This window comes from Heloderma suspectum, chromosome 2 (assembly GCF_057233095.1).
Source record: "Heloderma suspectum isolate Gila_16-S chromosome 2, 16-S_ref, whole genome shotgun sequence".
NCBI classification, from domain to species: Eukaryota; Metazoa; Chordata; class Lepidosauria; order Squamata; family Helodermatidae; genus Heloderma; species Heloderma suspectum.
In genome coordinates, this window is record NC_139459.1 from 26,496,594 (window position 1) to 26,516,310 (window position 19,717).

General features: G+C 45.0%; 2 protein-coding genes across 9 annotated transcripts in view; one reads left to right on the plus strand and one right to left on the minus strand.

Annotated features, from left to right (window-relative positions):
• The window catches only part of RAD1 (RAD1 checkpoint DNA exonuclease), an 11,355-nt gene extending 7,604 nt beyond the window's left edge, over nucleotides 1–3,751 (minus strand). For 3 of the 8 annotated variants that reach the window (XR_014787570.1, XR_014787569.1, XM_084833037.1), the window contains exons 1-2: nucleotides 1,658–1,778; nucleotides 719–986 (exon numbers count right to left, since the gene is read on the minus strand). Coding sequence is in view for 4 of the 8 variants with exons in the window: in XM_084833037.1 (XP_084689163.1) it covers nucleotides 719–913 (195 nt within the window). In the remaining 4 variants the exon portion in view is untranslated. Of the gene's footprint in view, nucleotides 1–718; nucleotides 987–1,632; nucleotides 1,779–3,682 lie in introns of those variants that run through there. The other 5 variants (XR_014787571.1, XM_084833038.1, XR_014787572.1 and 2 more) reach the window with 4 other exon arrangements.
• A 52-nt stretch (nucleotides 3,752–3,803) lies between these two features.
• BRIX1 (biogenesis of ribosomes BRX1) lies at nucleotides 3,804–15,314 on the plus strand. The gene is made up of 10 exons (XM_084833036.1): nucleotides 3,804–3,978; nucleotides 5,746–5,857; nucleotides 6,679–6,722; nucleotides 7,027–7,097; nucleotides 8,834–8,883; nucleotides 9,125–9,198; nucleotides 9,297–9,347; nucleotides 10,357–10,458; nucleotides 11,790–11,918; nucleotides 12,865–15,314. The coding sequence occupies exons 1-10, from the start codon at nucleotides 3,823–3,825 to the stop codon at nucleotides 13,126–13,128; spliced, it is 1,053 nt and encodes a 350-aa protein (XP_084689162.1). The 5' UTR covers nucleotides 3,804–3,822; the 3' UTR covers nucleotides 13,129–15,314.
• Nucleotides 15,315–19,717: the final 4,403 nt, after the last annotated feature.

Genomic DNA, 19,717 nt, shown 5'->3' on the forward strand with positions numbered 1-19,717 from the left:
AGTACTTCCTTTTATCTGTCTGAATCTCCCACCAATCAGCTTCATAGGATGACCCTGAGTTCTAGTATTGAGAGGGAGAAAAATGTCTCCCTATCCACATTCTCCACACCATGCATAATTTTGTAGAACTTTGTCATGTCTCCCCTAACCCTCCTTTTTTCCAAGATAAACAATCCCAGCTGTTGTAACTTTCTTTCATAGGGGAAGATGCTCCAGCCCCTTGATCATTTTAGTTGGCCTTTCTGCACTTTTCCCAGGTCTACAATATCTATTTTTAGGTGTGGTGTGTACAGAGAATTCCTGTTTGCTGCTCGTTCACTCGCTTCAGTGGAAGCAACACCTTTGTTAATGCAATGAAACAGTTACAATGAAATTAGATGTAACCACTGTTGAGATGAATGGGGAAGATCTGTGTGCACTAGAACCCCCCCACACACATGCGGGACTAGGGCAACTGGATGTATATTTCCTCTCTTGCACTCACACAGGAATATTTCTTGGGAAACAAAAGATTTTCCAGTTCCAGTGCTAGTTTAAAGGTTCTCTGCACTGCGGCAAACAAGACATGCTGAGAAACCACAGCAGGATTCCTTTAGTTTGCCAGAATTCTACCATCTTCTGCAGGAGCTTCATAGGTTATCCCACAGGTTCATTTAATTCCTTCAGCTGAACCAAGTCTCTCAATACGACAAAAGGAAATAAAATGTTGTCAGCTAACCTGAATAAAAGCATTTGCCTGCAAACACTTTGCATTTTCCACGGTAACCTTGAGTCCATTTGTAGTAGCAAAGCAGGTAGCATGATCTCTGAAATGAATGGCTTTCAGGATATTGGAGAGGTTTCGGACATTGTCAAGTGATGCTACCAAAATATTCTGCTCTTCGCCAGTTTCAGCCTGGGTTGACAGGGGCATGGCTTTGATCCCTCACTCCACAGTCCCTTCTCCAAGGGCAGAAACAAGGGGTCCAGCAATTCCCAAAGGAAACCTGTAGAAGTCCAATGATATTTGAATTAACTGGGACTGCCATTAATGAATGTGACAGAAATATCAATAAGTAGCAATTATATTGGCTTTTTTCTATGTAGCAATTATATTTTCTAAAATGTAGAATCATAGAATACATTTGAAGACCCCCAGCCGCAACCCCTCCCCTGACATTTCTGTTCATAGAGATATAATTTTAGTTCAGGTAGCAAAATTAAATTAGGTTACAGGTCATTTCTTTCTCATTCTTTGCTGCAGCCCAGGCTGAGGAACACAACTGACATTTTCTTGGTAGCAGAACTATGCTACTGTACCTCACAATATCTTTTCTCTACCCTATTTTTTGTTTTGTTGTTTGCCAATATTAAGTTGCACTGCTGCGCCAGACAAAAATCACTGACGGTCCTTCGGATGTGACCATTAATATAATACAAGGCATAATTAGCAGCCTCACGTTCCTCTCTTTATCTTCCCCACCCCTAAGCTCCCAGCCCTACCTCACAATCACAAAGCTCACCCACCCCCAGAGCACGCGCTTTTAAGAGAACTGTGACAGACAGAAATTCAACAGGAGCAGCTTCCCCCCGCACCGCATTAACAGATCAAGTATTTGCACCCTGTTATTTAACTGTTAAAGGCACACGAACCTCGCCAGGGAAAACCAAAGCATACCTACGGCCGAGAAACGGTCTCACCCCGCCAGAAAACAGCAGCCAAGCCAACAGCCTGCAAGTATCTAAAGCGCTACTGCTTTACGGCAGGTCGTAACCGCCATTTCTCTCCTCGCTCAACTAGGCTACCTAAAGCGGGGAAAGCGAGAGGCACACAAGCCGAACTTCCGGTAAAAGTGGAACCCGCGATTGACCATGATTTCCTCTATGGGCGGAGAAATGGCGTCACTCCGTCCTTAATATCTCTGTGGCAACCTTCAATACCTTTCATTGGTACAGCATAGAGATAGGAAATATTTGAGGGGACCTCCCTTCGCCATAGAGATAGGAAAGTTCTCGGCGCTTTAGAGCCTTTTATTTTCTCCGCGCTGTCCGCGCACGGAATTGAGAGCTGCCCATAGACAATAACGGAGAAAGAAAACAGAAAGTTTTGAAACTAGAAAGAACAGCCAGAAAGAAAAGGCAATTTTTTAAAAGTTTCTTTCTAACTCAGGACTTATTTCGTGTTTCATTTTTTTAAAAACATTTCTAAAAATCTCCTCGCCAGTACATAGCAGTCCCATATTGCAAGTTGCGGGAGGAAGAGCCGCGGCTGCGTGTATTCATTTTGCGGGTTAGACCTGGAGCCGAGGCTAGTTTGGATTTCCAGCCACACGTCTCGCCTTCCAAAAGACCTTTCCACCGCATGGCTCCGTCAGGCTCCCTCCCCCGAGCGCGGACTAAACTGCGCGCGGAAGCCTTGCACGCCCTTGACCCGCATGCGGGCTTTTTAGCCAGAAAAAAGTCCTACAACTCCCAGCATTCCACAGAAGGTTGCCATGGCTGGCTAGGGAACGCTGGGAGTTATGGGACCTTTTTCTGTCTAAACATGAATAGGAATGTGCCCAAATATTTAAAAACTGAAACAAACAAAAACAAAACACCACACGCACACACGCACTTTTTACACAGAATAGAACCCGACCTAGAAAGAACACGAACTCCTCGCTTTCCTGCCACCTTTTGTTTCTAAGGGCACAATCCTATGCATGTTTAGACAAACGAAATGCACAGTTACAAGATGGGGGCTACGTGGCTCAACACCACTACAAGCGAGAAGGCTCTTGGAATTGTTGTAGCTCACAAGCTGAATATGAGCCAACAATGTGCTGTGGCTGCAAAAAAGGCTAATGCTATTTGGGGCTGCATTAATAGAAGCATAGCTTCCAAATCCCGGGAAGTACTAGTTCCCCTCTACTCAGCACTGGTTAGGCCTCATCTGGAGTACTGTGTCCAGTTCTGGGCACCACACTTTGAGAAGGATGCAGACAAGCTGGAGAGGGTTCAGAGGAAGGCAACAAAGATGATCAGGGGACTGGAAACAAAGCCCTATGAAGAGAGACTGAAAGAACTGGGCATGTTTAGCCTTGAGAAGAGAAGACTGAGGGGAGATATGATAGCACTTTTCAAGGACTTGAAAGGTTGTCACAGACAGGAAGGCCAGGATCTCTTCTCAGTCATCCCAGAATGCAGGACACGGAATAATGGGCTCAAGTGACAGGAAACCAGATTCTGGCTGAACATCAGGAAAAACTTCCTGACTGTTAGAGCAATATGACAATGGAACCTATTACCTGGGGAGGTGGTGGGCTCTCCCACACTGGAGGCCTTCAAGGCGAGGCTGGACAGCCACCTGTCAGGGATGCTCTGACTTGGATTCCGGCACTGAGCAGGGGGCTGGACTCGATGGCCTTGTGGGCCCCTTCCAGCCCGACTATTCTGTGATTTTATAAAGTTGTGGGCCTCTTCTCTCTCTAAACATGCATAGGATTGTGCCCGCAGTGGATACGCTGCTGCCCAGTCACACCTACGCTAAAACCCCTACATTTCCCCATTGTTTTCCACAGGCAGCCCTCTTCCTCGCCATAGGAAGACAGGTAATAATAACTCCCGGAGGAATAGCTCCGTTAACGTTTTGCGGCCAAAGCGAAGAGCGTGGGGCGAGTCACGAACACATTTATCTGAACCTAGCCCGGAAGGCGCCTACCCTTCTGCGACTCTTCGACCCGGAGGTGTATGTCTATAAGCCCGAGGGGAGACTGTTCGGCCGCTCTGCAAGTCCTAGAGAGGCCAGGTGGGTAAAGCGACTTCCGTTCGGCGAGGGAGGCGGCGCTTCGGCGGAGCAAGATGGCGGCGGCTAAGAGGCAGCGTGGAGCCGGCAAGGGAGCCCTGGCGGGACCGAAGAGGAAACGTGCTAAGAAAGTCCCGGAGGCGAAGGGAGACCCGTCCTCTGTGGCCGATGCGGGCCAGGATGAGCATTATATACCGCCCCCAGTGTCGCAGGTGGGCTCGCTGGGAAAGGGGCTTCCGGGCATGTGCAAAGTGTTTCTTGGAATACCGAGTTGTATAACGGGCGCTCCTCTTGCAGCCGAGTCCTAAGCATATTTACTCGTGAATGAGTTCTGCGGGGTTTTCTCTTGGGCTATGGTGTAGTGGCTAGAGTATTGAACTAGGACTGGGAAGGTAAAAGGTAAAGGTAAAGGTGTCCCCAACCAGTCGCGTCCGACTCTAGGGTGCGGTGCTCATCCCCGTTTCTAAGCCGAAGAGCCAGCGCTGTCCGAAGACGCTTCCGTGGTCATGTGGCCGGCGTGACTGAACACCGAGGTGCGTGGAACGCTGTCACCTTTCCCGCCGAGGCGGTGCCTATTTATCTGCTTGCAATTTCTTGCTTTCGAACTGCTAGGTTGGCAGAAGCTGGGACTGAAGACGGGAGCTCACTCCATCACGCGGCACTCGGGTCTCGAACTGCTGACCTGCCGACCTTCCAGTCTGCAGTTCAGCGTCTTAACCACTAAGCCACTGGGAAGACCCGGGTTCAAATCCCCGCTCAGCAGTGAAGCTCACTGGGTGACTTTGGGCCAGTCACTGGCTCTCAGCCTAACCTGCCTCACAGCGTTGTTGTGAGGATAAAATGGAGAGAAGGAGGATCATGTACGCCGCCTTGGGGTCTTTGGAGGAAGGGCAGGATGTGAATATAACAAATTAATCGTCAGTAGCTAGTTCCGTAATGTCCCGTTAGAGCTGGTTCAAGACATTTTGCAGTCTGAGGCAAAATACAAGACGGGCACCCACCCCAGTTCTCTGTACAGAAGCAAACTGGACTGGTAGTTGAATATTACTTCAACACTAATGACAGCACGGTGTTCTCCACCACATTGTGATGGAAGCAGGCTAGTTTAGCACAGGTGATGTGACACACACAACGTTGTCCTCCAACATAGGGGCATGGTTGGGGAGCTCATGAGGAACAGCCGGGGGCTGCTGCTGCTCTCCAGAGGTGGTTGCCTGAGGTGGCTGCCTCACTGTCTAATGGTAGGGCTGGCCCTGCCTGCAGTTATACTGCTTGTCTTGGTAATGGTTTGATAAGGGAACCTTCTCTCATTAAACAGGTGAGCAGATCCAATTGCCTCACTTTATTTGTGTTGAAAATTTCCCTTTAAAATAGACTGGTATTCCAAATGGGTTGGGAATTAAAAATACTTTTTTTGTCTACACATTTAGTGCCTTGCTCTGTTTTTGTTTGTGTAATTCAAGAGTCATGGCTAATTTTTAAAAAGTTCTGGGGATCCCAGCTTCCTGGAAGTTGTCTTTTGGCAAGGGAGCTCTGTCTGTTGGCCTGAGTGATGGGAGCTTTGGCTGGTGGGCTGTGGTTATTTAGCAATGAGAGGAAAATGTGTGGTCAGAGGCACTCTTGTGATTTCATATGTTGTCACATTGAGCCCTGGTATTGGAAATTGTTTCGGAGGTTAAAATATAGCTGTACTTAAGTAACTGGGAAGTGTTTTTTTATCTATAGCAGCTGAGGGGAGGTCATGCTGATGAGTTGAGGCCTATATTGAAGGATACATTGTCCTTTTGTCTTTGTAATGGATTGATGGTTTTCTGGAGAACAGTACATAGCTTTGTTTGCTGTTTTTAGCTGGCTTCTTGTTAGAATATCTGTGCCATTGTTCACATTTCATAGATGAATGTGTGAAGGTGAGACATGCCCTGGCTATGAAATAGTCTGATTCTTTTTACCCCCTTAACAATAACCCTTCTGTCTTTCAGGGCAAATGGAAAAACAAAGAGAGAGTGCTCATTTTCTCTTCCAGAGGAATAAATTTTAGGACAAGGCATCTGATGAAAGACTTGCGAATGCTAATGCCCCATTCTAAAGCAGGTATTTACTGTCTGTATTTGTTTAATTTCTTTCTTTTAGTTAGCTCATTATTTCTGTTCACAGATGCCTATACCAAAATGACTAGTTTTGTAGAAAGGTGTTGAAATATAGAACAAAGCTGACTGAGTTAATAATTATTATCTTCTATTCATGAAAACCAGCTTATTTTTTCTACCTTGTAGCAAAAAGTACAATAAATGCATATTGGTATAGGCTCCATTCTACCTGTGCAAGTGTGCAGTTCTTCTTTCCAACCTATTCTTTGGGCTGCATGCCAAGATGCCTTTAAAAAGCAGCCATTGCATTATACCATGGGTGGGCAACATGCAGCCCCCGCCGTGCCACTGAATTCTGGAGGTGGGGGGAATTTAACAGGAAAAATGGCATTTGGAGCTGCTACAAAGCATTCAAAGGGTCAAAGTTAGCTTGCAGATTTGCTTTAGCTGGCACTACAAATGGCTTTTTCCCCACAGTGCCCTGCTAAGTGCAGTTCAGGGGGCGAAAATGCCCTGGGCCTCCCAGTTACCTGCCCCTTCATTAGAGACCTGCTGATATACAAGATTAATGCTTTGTAAAGTGGGCTTTGTGCAAATAACCCTGGCAGCTGGATTGGGAATGGGGGACTGTGTGTATAGTATTCATTTATGTATCACTGTTTGTTTGCACATGCAGTATCCCAGCTATGGATACATGCAAAGAATCTTTGGATCAGGACAATTCTTTTGAATAGTAATTTAATAGAACCTGCAGTAATAGAAAAAATCCAGACCACTGTATTATAATTATTAAATATTTCAATGTCAGTTTGTTTTGTGTTCCAGATACCAAAATGGACAGGAAGGATAAGCTGTTCATCATTAATGAGGTATGTTATGACAATCCTCTGTTTTTCCCGCGGCCGCTCAACTCACTGAGTATCCTGGCTGAGCAGGAATTTGAATCTCTTCCCAGTCCTGTCCCAAAACGTTCTACTACATGCTACAATGACTGCTTCCTCAAAAAGTAGCAAAAAGAAACTTTTGTGTTGCCTTGAACAGCACATTTGAACTACATCACTTCTCATTGGCTCCCATTACACTTTGAAGATTAAGAAAAACAAGCTTTGTGTCTATTCTGGGTAAATCAAAGTATTTCAGATACAGTAACTTTGTCTTCCTTGCTTCATACAGGTCTGTGAAATGAAAAATAGCAATAAGTGCATATTCTTTGAAGCAAAGAAGAAGCAGGATCTTTATATGTGGTGAGAAAAACACTTAAATTGGAGGAATTCTTCCAGTGTGTTGTAATTTCTGACATCTTGGTGGATAAGTGCAAAGTGGGCAGAAATACCCTAGTCATTTCTGAGGTATCTAATTATTCCAGGTAGCTGTTCTTGAGTACTTACAGTTTCTTAAGCCTACCAGAAAAGTAGGTGGAAGATTACTAGGAAAAGAATAATAAATGTCATAATTCACTTACATCAGGAGCTGTCAACTTTTAGGCCACATCCAGCCACTGCTGTCACTTCTCTGGCTCCCTGTGCCTGAGTCTGTGCAACACATTAGATCAGCTTTCCCCAATCTGGTGCCCCACAGATATTTTGGATTTCAACTCCCATCAGTCCCAACTAGCATGGCCAGTGGTCAGGAATGCTGGGAGTTGTAATCCGAAACATCCGGAGGGTACCAAATTGGGGAAGGTGGAGTTAGATATTCAAAGTGCTGTTTCTTACCTGGCACGTAACTGTCATTTTCCACATAGAGAAAGTCATTTTCCGTGTTCTGGCCGCAAATCCCTTTCCCTGTAATAGCCTTTTGCACAGGCAAAAGTTCAGACCTGAGCAGAAATCTGTTTATACTTATGCCAGCCTTGCAAAATGTTTTAGGGGTAATCGGTCATCCCCTACCTCACTCACTGCATTCCATGCTCCATAGCCAGCCCTGCCTTTATATCCACAGTGACTGTGATCTTTGGCATTATGCTATTTTGCACAGCACAATGCAAATAGTGGCAGATTTTTACATTACTTACACTTACATGATGACATTGTGCCTCTGTAAAATAGGGCTGCATTGTGGAGGCTGTGGCTATGTTTTTTCCTCCTTTTTCAGAGTAAGGAAGAAAGCAGTCTAGCTTGGAAACTCCAACAGAACAGCAGCATTCTAAAACCCACAGGATGTGCATTTCTTTTCCAGCCTTAGACCTCCTAGATATAAGGCTGGAAAACTGTTTTAACAGCTGTCTGTTAAAACAGGACTGATGCCACTCCCTTCTTAAGAGAAGCTCAGATACCCATTAGCACCTTTCAGAACACAGCCCTGTTTAAAACACATCTGGGCTCTGAAGAGAGAAGGTGGAGCTGTTCCCTTCTTCTAGAGGACACTTTCTTCTCCTCAAGGAAGGAAACAGGAACAGCTCCAAGAGCAACCTTCAAGACCCGGTTCACTTCTTTAAGCAGAAATTAGCCTCCCAGGCAGCTTTTAAGAGGGGAACAGGTTTCTGAAGGCAGCTCACAGGACTGATCTTTTTTTCTTGGAGGAGCGGGAGGTGGGAGAGAAGAGTATCCCACAGGGAGTTTTCACAGCACAGCCAGCCCTGAGGTTAAGAGGGCTGAGTCCTGAAGGCAATGTGTGTGGAGCTGCTTCTTTTCCCTTCTGGAAGGGGGTAGGGAAGTCTGGGCAGCGTGCAGCATTCAGAATATGGCATTTTGGAGGCTGTTTATTGGTCTGGGACTTTCCTGCCATGTAACCTTAAAGAGCCAATAAGCTTGCAAAGGCTAGCTAGAATGGGGCTTGATGGTTCACCTGGGGACAGTTCCTACTCAGCCAGGCTGGTGCTTATTTGCAACACTTTCAAGCCATTCTTGGTGCATAGGAAGCCATTTTGTGTGCAACTCCCTGCTATTTTTGATGACCCCAACCAGCTTAATGTATGGGCCAATTAGTAACCAAGAAAATGACAGAATGTTTTTCTGATGATCTCTCTCATCTGTTTCAGGCTTTCAAACGTACCACATGGGCCATCAGCCAAGTTTTTAGTTCAGAACAGTAAGTTTAGATATCTGACCAAATGTCTTCTATTGCTGTCAGCATTTTTAACTAACTTTTCAAACTACCACGCAAAGACATGTCATAATTGTACTTAATACTGGCGAGATGTTACTGTTACCATGCATAATTAGGCACTATGCTGTTCTGTGTACATTGCAATATTTTAAACTTTATTTGATTACCTATTTGGCTGAACAATAGCATTTTAACGTCGCACAACTGTTTAACGTTGTTGCAGTTCACACACTGGCTGAGCTGAAGATGACTGGGAATTGTTTGAGGGGCTCCCGTCCACTTCTGTCTTTTGATCCAGTGAGTATAGATTTGCAAGTTAATGGACTACCTTCCATTAATTTATTGTCAGTAATGTTGATTTTTTTCTCCATTTTCTAAAATACTTTCTCTCACAGGCTTTTGACCAGGAGCCACATTATGCTTTGCTGAAAGAGCTATTTATTCAGGTCAGTATATGGCTGTTCCTGTAGATTAACTATCCTTTTACAAAACATAGTTGCTGTTGTTTTGCTACGAGCAGCATGATTCTTGTGCACATTGATGTGGTGAGGGCAGCTTCTTGGGTCCTCAGATCAGTGTTGCACAAGTATACTTGAAAAAAATCTACAGTCTCTTGAACCAGCATAAAGTTCCATTTTAGTGCTGAGGTCAGGGTGTGGTGTGAGGACCTTTTTGTTCCAAGGAGTTTGGTGGTGGCGGAGTTAAGCAGTGGCCTTTATTCAGAGTGTGTGTGTGTGTGTGTGTGTGTGTGTGTGTGTGCTCTGCAAGCCTCAGTGTGCTGCTCTTTGAGCAGGAAGCAGCCTGAGGATTTGGTGTACTTTTTCTTGTTATATGCTCTCTGCAGAAGAATGGCAGTGCTAGCAAGTTGGCAGCACTGAGCTGGTCATGTTTACTTTATAATGAAAGTAACATCTCCATGTATTGGGTAAACCTAGTTCTGCCAAGACTGCATGTTCATGCTTCAGGCTGACCTACATGCTAAACGCTGATTCCTGTCCTGCAGGATTGGGTCTGTAACTGGTTACAGTAACAGAAAGATGGAGGTTTGGGACTTAAAGAGTCCAGTTGAGCTTGCCAGGTTCAAGCTTCACCTCCACTTCTACTGTCAAAACAAAAATCTTCCAGTTCAGGTGTATGCTGCAGTTGATACCATCACTTCCCTTTCAGTGCCACTGTGCTGTGATAGAAGCATGTTGGTGCAAAGAATAAAGCTATGCTGTGGCAGAAACCAAGAATGGCCAGGCCATACGTACATTGAGCTTGCAATCCAGATTGCAGAAATGCACCCTGTTTTTGAAAGCAGAGAACGTTACAGCCTGATCTTGTGGTAAACTACTTAGCAGCCATACATAGAACAGAAAAGGAATATGTGGGCGAAGTACTGCCCATCCAGGGAGTGTGCTAAATCTTTTGGTCTCCTTGATTGCTCAAAAAAAGTTTTTTTCCCCCTACCAGATTTTTAGTACTCCACAGTATCATCCCAAAAGCCAGCCTTTTGTAGACCACGTCTTCACGTTCTCCATAACAGACCACAGGATTTGGTTTCGAAATTACCAGGTTAGTTGCTTTGCCTGTGAGATATTGTTGGCAACTATGACTTGCACCTCCTGGGATCCATATACAGCATTCCAAACTGGAGATTGCTGTATGAACATTGGCTTGAACTGATTTTGTCTGGCACAGAGCAGCCGTTGGACTTGGTTAAACAAAACAACACTTCTCCTGGGTAAAGCTGATGAGGTGATAGAACAAAAAGGCCAGATTTGCTTGTGTGACAGTGGCTGCATTCAGATATAATGATAAACTATGGTTTATTGTTACAGGAATAATCCTAGGTGAGCCTTGGGCCCTCATGCCCCTCCCCTCTTTTGTGTGGCTGCAAGGAAGAGGTTGGAAGCCTTTGACTAATCCATGGTTTATTGTTTTGTCTGAACCCAGACAAGCTATTGTTAGTCTTAACTATGGTTTATTGGAACAAGCCAGCAAACCTTAGTTTACGAAGCTGGCTTGTTTTAATGAGCCATAATTAACCTTAACCACAGTTTAGGGTTCTGAACATAATGTTCTAAACTGTGGTTTATCAAAAAGTGAAAGATTCTCATCTCTTCCTCATGATTGTACAAGAGGGGAAATGGAGTACATGTGGGTGGAAGGCTCATCCGGGCATGTTTAATTAACAATACACCATAGTTTATTGTTGCATCTGAACACAGTCACTGAGTTGTGACACAGGTAACATAAAGACATTCAAGATGAGTTCACCCACTACTTAGCAGAGCTTAACACAAAAAGACATTGCAACAAAAATTGAATGCAAAAATCTCCTGGAAGACAGTCTGGCCCTGAACTGTAGACCCCATGCAGAACTTGTGCATATGGATGACCAGCGCACCGATTTTAAGGCACTCAGTTATGAGTCATATCCGAATACTTCGAGCGTAATACACAAAGTGTCTTAAGAAATCATACCTGGTTCCCCCAACAGAATTCTGAGGGCCTAGTTACCATTCAAGAATTATTGCTAGTTCTTGAAGTTGTATAATGGGGGAGAGAAAGAAAACAAAGGCATGAGTAATACCTAGTAAACAGACCAAAGAGTGTTTGGAGTAGGTGGGAAGACTTCCAATGTTATATAGCCCTTAAACTGCTATATAATAGAGCCAGAGGGAATCCTGAACTAGTGTAAAGTATGTTAAGGCAGCTTGTAGGTGCTTCAGCAGTGATGCACCTGTATGGTAGAAAAGGGGCATAAAGTATGCAAATTAAATGTATGCAAATGCACAAGATCCTATCTGGGATATTTAATATAGAAGTCTACACACCCCACCAGTATGTTAAGTATTTTTGCACTGAAATATCAAACAATAAATGTTCCCAATTTCTTGCAGATCATAGAAGAAGATGCAGCCCTTGTAGAAATTGGACCTCGCTTTGTTTTAAACCTTATCAAGATCTTCCAGGGCAGCTTTGGAGGGCAAACGCTGTATGAAAATCCTCAGTACCAGTCTCCAAATATGGTAATCCTCTGTCTTTGGTTTTAGCCTACACATTTGATTGGCTGATGCCTGTGCCTGCTCTGATTATGCTGTTGACACAATCTTCTATTAAAACATCATTAGAAATATTCTTTTAAACAGTCCAATACTCTGCACTTGCCCACTAATTAGTATTCTGTGGTCTCCCTGGGCTTTGGGCCTCAGATTTGTTATGATCTCCCTTACCTGGGTGTAAGCTCCACACAAAGCATCTTTCTTTTGAATAAACACACACAGGATTGCTTTGTACACTTCATAAATTTGACAAGTATATATTGAGTTATAAATGATTATTTTTATGTTAAAGCACTAGAACAAGTTTAGGTTTTATAAGAAAGTAAGCACTGCATATATTTCAGCTTTTCTCCAAATACCCGTTTTCCCACCCCCACTGGGGGCGGGAGGCATTTTTCCCCATGGTGCCAAAATTTCTGCGAAGTTTACCTCTCTACCCCATAAGTGGTGTAAGCAGTGGGAGAGTAAAATTGCACTAGTGCAAGCATTTTGTAGTGAGGACCCTTGTGGCAGATCCTATCCACTCTTTGCCTTGTATAACAAGCCATAGCATCATGCTATTAAGTTGTGTAAGTGGCTTGTAAACGCTGTGGCTTGTGAAGCTGCTAATGTTCAGTATCAAGTTGGCTGATTAACATTAACTCATTAACATATCTGATAGCTGAATTGGGAAAGGGAAACATTAGTGGTGGAGCATATGCTTTGCAAGCAGGAGCTCTCGGGTTCAATTTCCCACCTCTTGTCTAAATCCTGGAGAGCTCCTGCCAGTCTCTGTAGACAACTCTGAGCTAGATGGGATATTGTGATTTGACATGACATAGGCAGCTTCCTAATGTTTGTTCTCCACTTCTAGCAGAGCAACGTATGTTTCCATAAACTGATGCATTAACTAATGTTATCCTTCTGGTTTCAGCATCGGCGGGCAATAAGATTGGCCACAGCTGCTAAATTCAGAGAAAAGCAACAAATGAAAGAGTTACAGAAACTGAGGAAAAAGGAAGAGAAGCCACTTATTCCTGAAGATCCCACAGAACAAGTTTTTGAAACACCAGCTGAAGAAAAGCCAGTGGAGATAGAACTGGTGAAACCAGAGCCAAAACTTAACTTGAAAAAGAAAAAGAAAATACACCAGCGTGAGAGGAAGCTGAAGAAAAAACTTGGTGGGATTGGAGCATAGGATATTGAAAAGGGGGTTAAAAACTAACCAGGACTTGAGAATGTGGGCATTTTTCCTACACGTTTTTTGGTAAACAAATTTGTGTATAGTAATTTTTTAAACTGTCATCTGTTATGGGCTGATCTTGTAATATTTTCCAAATAACATTTCTAGCGGTGCCCCTCATTAAGTGAGTTAACATGGCTTTTAAAATGCTTATTGTCTTTAAAAAGAAAAGCCAGTGATATATGTAGCACAGCTTTAGAGAAGGCCAGTGATTGTAGCAGCAGTATTCTGTGCTAGTTCAACATGAACAGCTCACTGGAACAAACCAATCCCTTGGCCCAGCCATAACCACATGTCAGCAGAATATTGAATAGTGCAAAGAGACAGAATGCATCATAGTTTAGGAAAACCTAATTACCATTTAGGAAAACCTATGACAAAGAAGTTGGAACTTCCTCTTGTTTACATGATTTTTAATGTTGCTGTAAGGAAATACAACAGCTAGCGGAGCACGTAAACGTTCCTCTTACACTTTCCCTACAGGTCTTCTAGCTGTCAGCCCATGACAACTCCTAATCATTATCCTACATAGTGTGTGTGCCCTATTTCCCATGCTGATGGTCTCTGAGGCAGCCTTTTATTTTTCCACGACTGGTGCTGAGGCTGTGTGCGCACACATTTAAAATGAAATTCTGCAGCAAGAAAAGCTAAATTCTATATCCTGTCTAAATTAAACATGAACATGTTCCTGTCTGAATAATTCAGCTGCATTTAGAGTCCTGAAGTTCAGCTCTGACCACCAAAAGTCATCTAGCACCTTTTTCTGCCTTGTTGGATTTCTTCAGGCATTATTTATACACTTTCAAGCACATGTAATGCTTACAGCTGCATAAACTGGCTTTTTTTTAAAAAAAAGGACATTCTCAGTATGCTAAATTCATCATACTAAATTGTGTACCTGTGTGGAATTTTAAAACAGGTGTAGTCCTGCTTGCTGTGTCTGCGAGGGATATTAAAGCCTCCTATAGCTCCAGGAGTGCAACTACTTACATAGCACTTTCACAGCATAATCCTAAACATGTTAACGTGAAAATTTGCCCTACCCTTCTGTGGGAATGGCTAGTGAAGTATGCTTGGGCTTCCACCCATAAAATCAAATTCTACACTTGCTTGTTTAGAAGTAAGTCCCTGTGACTTCACAGAGACTTCTTTCCCAAGTCAGTGTGCCTGGATTGCAAGCTTAGCTTATAAAATGCTTTACCCATAGAATCATAAAATAGTAGGGTTGGAAGGGGCCTACAAGGCCATCGAGTCCAACCCCCTGCTCAATGCAGGAATCCAAGTCAGAGCATCCCTGACGAATGGCTGTCCAGCCTCGTCTTGAAGGCCTCCAGTGTGGGAGAGCCCACCACCTCCCCAGGTAATTGGTTCCATTGTCGTATTGCTCTAACAGTCAGGAAGTTTGTCCTGATGTTCAGCCGGAATCTGGCTTCCTGTAACTTGAGCCCATTATTCCGTGTCCTGCACTCTGGGATGATCAAGAAGAGATCCTGGCCTTCTTCTCTGTGACAACCTTTCAAGTACTTGAAGAGTGCTATCATATCTCCCCTCAGTCTTCTCTTCTCAAGGCTAAACATGCCCAGTTCTTTCAGTCTGTCTTCATAGGGCTTTGTTTCCAGTCCCCTGATCATCTTTGTTGCCCTCCTCTGAACCCTCTCCAGTTTGTCTGCATCCTTCTTAAAGTGTGGTGCCCAGAACTGGACACAGTATTCCAGATGAGGCCTAACCAGTGCTGAGTAGAGGGGAACTAGTACTTCCTGGGATTTGGAAGCTATGCTTCTATGAATGCAGCCCAAATAGCATTAGCCTTTTTTGCAGCCACATCACATTGTTGGCTCATATTCAGCTTGTGATCGACAACAATTCCAAGATCCTTCTCGCTTGTAGTGTGGTTGAGCCACGTATCCCCCATCTTGTAACTATGCATTTGGTTTCTTTTTCCTAGGTGCAGAACTTGGCATTTGTCCCTATTAAATGTTATTCTGTTGTTTTCTGCCCAGCGCTCCAATCTATCCAGATCACTTTGAATTTTGTTTCTGTCTTCCAAAGTATTAGCTATCCCTCCCAATTTTGTGTCATCTGCAAATTTGATCAGCATTCCCTGCACCTCCTCCAAGTCATTAATAAAAATGTTGAAGAGCACTGGGCCCAGGACTGAGCCCTGCGGTACCCCACTCGTTACCTCTCCCCAGTTTGAGAAGGTCCCATTGATAAGCACTCTTGAGTCCGATTCTGTAGCCAACTGGATCCACCGGATCATTGTTTCATCTAGCCCACTTTGAGCTAGTCTGCTCATCAGGATATCATGGGGCACTTTGTCGAAAGCTTTGCTGAAGTCGAGGTATATGATGTCTGCAGCATTCCCACGGTCTACAAGGGAGGTTACTTGATCAAAAAATGAGATCAGATTTGTCTGGCAGGACTTGTTTTTGACAAATCCATGTTGGCTTCGAGTAATCACGGCATTGTTGTCAAGGTGCTTGCAGATGGATTGCTTTATCATCTGCTCCAGAATTTTCCCAGGGATTGATGTGAGGCTGACTGGTCTGTAGTTCCCACGTTCCTCCTTTTTACCCTTTTTGAAGATAGGGACAACGTTAGCCCTCCTCCAGTCATCTGGCACTTCCCTTGTCCTCCATGATTTCTCAAAGAGAGAATAGACAGCTGTTCTGAGAGTTCTTCTGCCAGTTCCTTTATTACTCTAGGGTGCAGTTCATCTGGCCCTGGAGATCTGAACTCATTCAAAGTAATTAGGTGTTCCTTGACCATATGCCTTTCGATGTCAAGCTGCAATCCTGCCCCTTCAGCCTGTACTTCGCCTTTGCCAGGGGGGTCATAGACCCTCTTTTGGGAGAAGACTGAGCCAAAGTAGGAACTGAGCACCTCTGCCTTTTCTTTGTCATCTGTTATCATTTTGCCATCCTTATTTAATAGCTGAACCACCATTTCTTTCCTCTGTCTTTTACTTTGCACGTAGCTGAAGAAAGCCTTTTTGTTGTTTTTAACATCCCTTGCTAACCTCAGCTCATTCTCAGCTTTAGCCTTCCTGACGCCATCCCTGCAATTCTGTGCTATCTGCCTGTATTCTTCCTTTGTTACTTGGCCTTCTTTCCACTTCCTATATGTGTCCTTTTTTGTTTTCAGGTCATCCCTAAGCTTTTTATGAAGCCACATTGGCTTTTTCTGTTGTCTTCCACCTTTCCTTCTTGTTGGAATTGCTTGTGATTGTGCCTTGAGAATTTCACTTGAGAACCCACTTGCCACAAGTCACTAATTACAAATCTGTAAAATGGGACTAGTGATCTGCTTATGCAGATGTACGTCCCAGATTTTAATGGAGATGTCTCAGGTATGTTTGCTTCCTATTTGAGCTTCACATTCAATTAGTAGTGACTATAGACTATAATTTGCACATAGCATTTAAGGTGCAACCCTATGCATGCTTAGACAGAAAAAACTCCTACAACTCCCATCATCCCCTGGTTAGGCAATGCTGGGAGTTGTAGGAATTTTTTCTGTCTAAACATGCATAGGATTGCACCCTAAGAGAGCAATCCTATGGCCCCTAGGCAGAGTCTAGAGCTCCTCTTAAGGAGCGCCTCCAGCAGCACCAGACAGGCCGCTTAACAAGATCAGCCTCGGATGGCCTTCTCTCTGTCCCATCAGCCAGGACAGCTAGACTGGTGGGGACGAGGGAGAGGGCCTTTTCTGTAGTGGCCCCCGCTCTGTGGAACTCCCTCCCTAGGGAACTCTGTCATGCCCCCTCTTTAATGAGCTTCCGTCGTGCATTAAAAACGTGGCTGTTCAGGCAGGCATTTGGGGTGGGTTAGGGTATTTTAGAAAATGTTTTTATTGTAGAATTTTATTGTATGTTGTACATTGCCCAGAGTGGCTGGGTGACCAGCCAGATGGGCAATTAATACATTAAATAATAAATAATAAAATAAGTCTGGGCGGCCATAGGGTAGTCCCTGGATCTGAGGTTGGGGATAGTGCTCCGAACTTGGAGCCAGGAATTCAAGCTCCGTGCCCCCTCTCCCTCGTAGCTGGCATGGAGAGAACTGTGCTGGCTGCCTCCGAAATTGGAAAGGCAACCTCACAGAGGAGGGAAAGGGGGCATGCTGATGGGCAGGGAGGGGACTGGGGAGGCCGTTTGTCATATCCCCCAGCCTCCTTCCCTCCTGGTCCACAGTGCCCCGGCTAGATGTGAGAAAAAGCCTGTCTAGCTGAAATGCAGTGCAGGAGGGGCTTGGAGGCAAAGATCACTTCCACTGCTCCTCCCGCACTGCACTGGATGGTTGTAAGCCTCTGAGTTTGGAGGCTTACGGCCATCCCAATAAGATTGCACCCTAAGCAGGTCCATCTCTCTCAAGTGTAGTTGTTTGCTCACTGCATCACTTAATACATTTTGTACCTCTGGTTAATGGGCTCAAGCTACAGGAAGCCAGATTCCGGCTGAACATCAGGAAAAACTTCCTGACTGTTAGAGCAATATGACAATGGAACCAATGACCTAGGGAGGTGGGGGGCTCTCCTACACTGGAGGCATTCAAGACAAGGCTGGACAACCATCTGGCAGGGATGCTCTGACTTGGATTCCTGCATTGAGCAGGGGGTTGGACTCGATGGCCTTGCAGGCCCCTTCCAACCCTACTATTCTATGATAATACTTGCAATGGCAGCCTGGCATCTTTTTGAAATACATTAACTGATGGTTGTATAGTGTGCCATTTGCTATACCTTGACATATTCTGACAGACAGCTGAATATATGATCAGCTTCCACTAAAAAGTATTGGGGATGGTGTTATACAAGAGGCTAGGAACACACAAACTATTGTATTTTGTTCTGCGGTGGCTGCTTCACATGTGCAAGTCATCAAATCCTACAGCCATTGAATGGCGAACCTGAATTTGCCTCAAAAGTCACTGCATTTTAGTGGCACTTCCATTTTGTTAAATGTTGAGTCCTGAACTCTAAAGGCTGATACTACTTTTGCACCAATCCACATTTTTGAAGCTGTGTGAACTTTCAAATGTGGATCTGCTGCAGCAGTGTCTTGGTTTAATATGTAGCTGGGGGCAGAGAGACTGATTCAGCCATTTCCAGGTTGCATATAACAGCAGTTTGAAGATAGTGGAATTCAACTAAAGTGCATATATTTTTATTAAAAATATGTAGCCTTTCTATAAAATGCTTAAGCTGGCTTACTATAACATAATCTAAAACTACAGGAACAGGAAATCATGGCATAATTTTAACAAAATATATATAGAACAAAACGATATGCACACACAATGTATATTTGTATCCTACCATCAGCATGCAACAGATGCAATTATCCCGTTTTATGTTTGCACTAGTCCATTTAAGTAAGCTGAGTGATAATTACTGATCCAAAGTCACCTGGTGAACTTCTTGGCTGAGCAAGGAATTAAACTCTGGTCTCCAGGGTCAAGGTCCAGAAGAGTATCCACCATACTGGCTCTGCTTTCAAGAAAATGCTTTTTAGCACACTGCAAAAGGTGAACCCCCTTATAGTTGTTTTATCATTTCATGCCACACAAAAAGGCCCTGACTGCATGGAACGACTGTTTCTGCTTCAGTGGCAAGCAACCCGGTATCCTCCAGATGTTTTGAACTACAGCTCCCACAATCCCCAACCATATGACCGCTGGGCAGGGATTCTGGGACTTGTAGTCCAAAACATCGGGGGGGGGTGAGGGCGCACCAGGTTGCCTACACCAGCTGTACTTATATATTCTGCCCACAGAAGAGTAAATAAGCCCGCATCCCACTGCGCATCCTTAGTGGTTAAGACGCTGAACTGCAGACCGGAAGGTCGGCAGGACAGCAGTTCGAGACCCGAGTGCTGTGTGACGGAGTGAGCTCCCGTCTTCAGTCCCAGCTCCTGCCAACCTAGCCGTTCGAAAGCAAGAAATTGCAAGCAGATAAATAGGCACCGCCTCGGCGGGAAAGGTGACAGCGTTCCGTGCACCTCGGTGTTCAGTCATGCCAGCCACATGACCACGGAAGCGTCTTCGGACAGCGCTGGCTCTTCGGCTTAGAAACGGGGATGAGCACCGCACCCTAGAGTCGGACGCGACTGGTTGGGGACACCTTCACCTTTCCTTTTTTTTTTTTTTTAACCATGCCCAGTTTATGTTTTACTGCCGGGAGGGTCCTCTCTTCAAAGCAAGCCCAGAGGCCGCTTCGGTTTTTCCCGTTATTAACACTCTCAACATTAACAGGCCGCCGAAGCCGGGTTCCCCCAGCACAGCCCCCGGAACGTCCGTGTGCCGCGGCGGCAGCGGCAAGGCCCCGGCTCGGCCGCCTTAGAACGCTCAGGCCCGCCGGCGTTCCATCGCATCGCAGGGCCCCCGCTGCCTCGGAACGCTCGCGCCCCGGCGTTCTGGGACATCAAAGGGCTCGCCGCGCCGCGCCGCGCCTGCTCGCTCCGCCTCCCAGCCCGGCGGTGGGAAGTGGCTCGGCCTCCCGTATGGCTCCTCGTCTCCTTCCGGTCCCTCCCCTCCTCTCGCCGGCT

Bases quoted from the DNA above. Each gene is read 5' to 3' on its own strand.
- BRIX1 (XM_084833036.1), top strand. From the start codon at position 3,823: ATGGCGGCGGCTAAGAGGCAGCGTGGAGCCGGCAAGGGAGCCCTGGCG. The intron at 9,348-10,356 runs GTCAGTATATGG...TCCCCCTACCAG, and splicing joins TGAAAGAGCTATTTATTCAG to ATTTTTAGTACTCCACAGTA. The intron at 10,459-11,789 runs GTTAGTTGCTTT...AATTTCTTGCAG, and splicing joins TTTGGTTTCGAAATTACCAG to ATCATAGAAGAAGATGCAGC.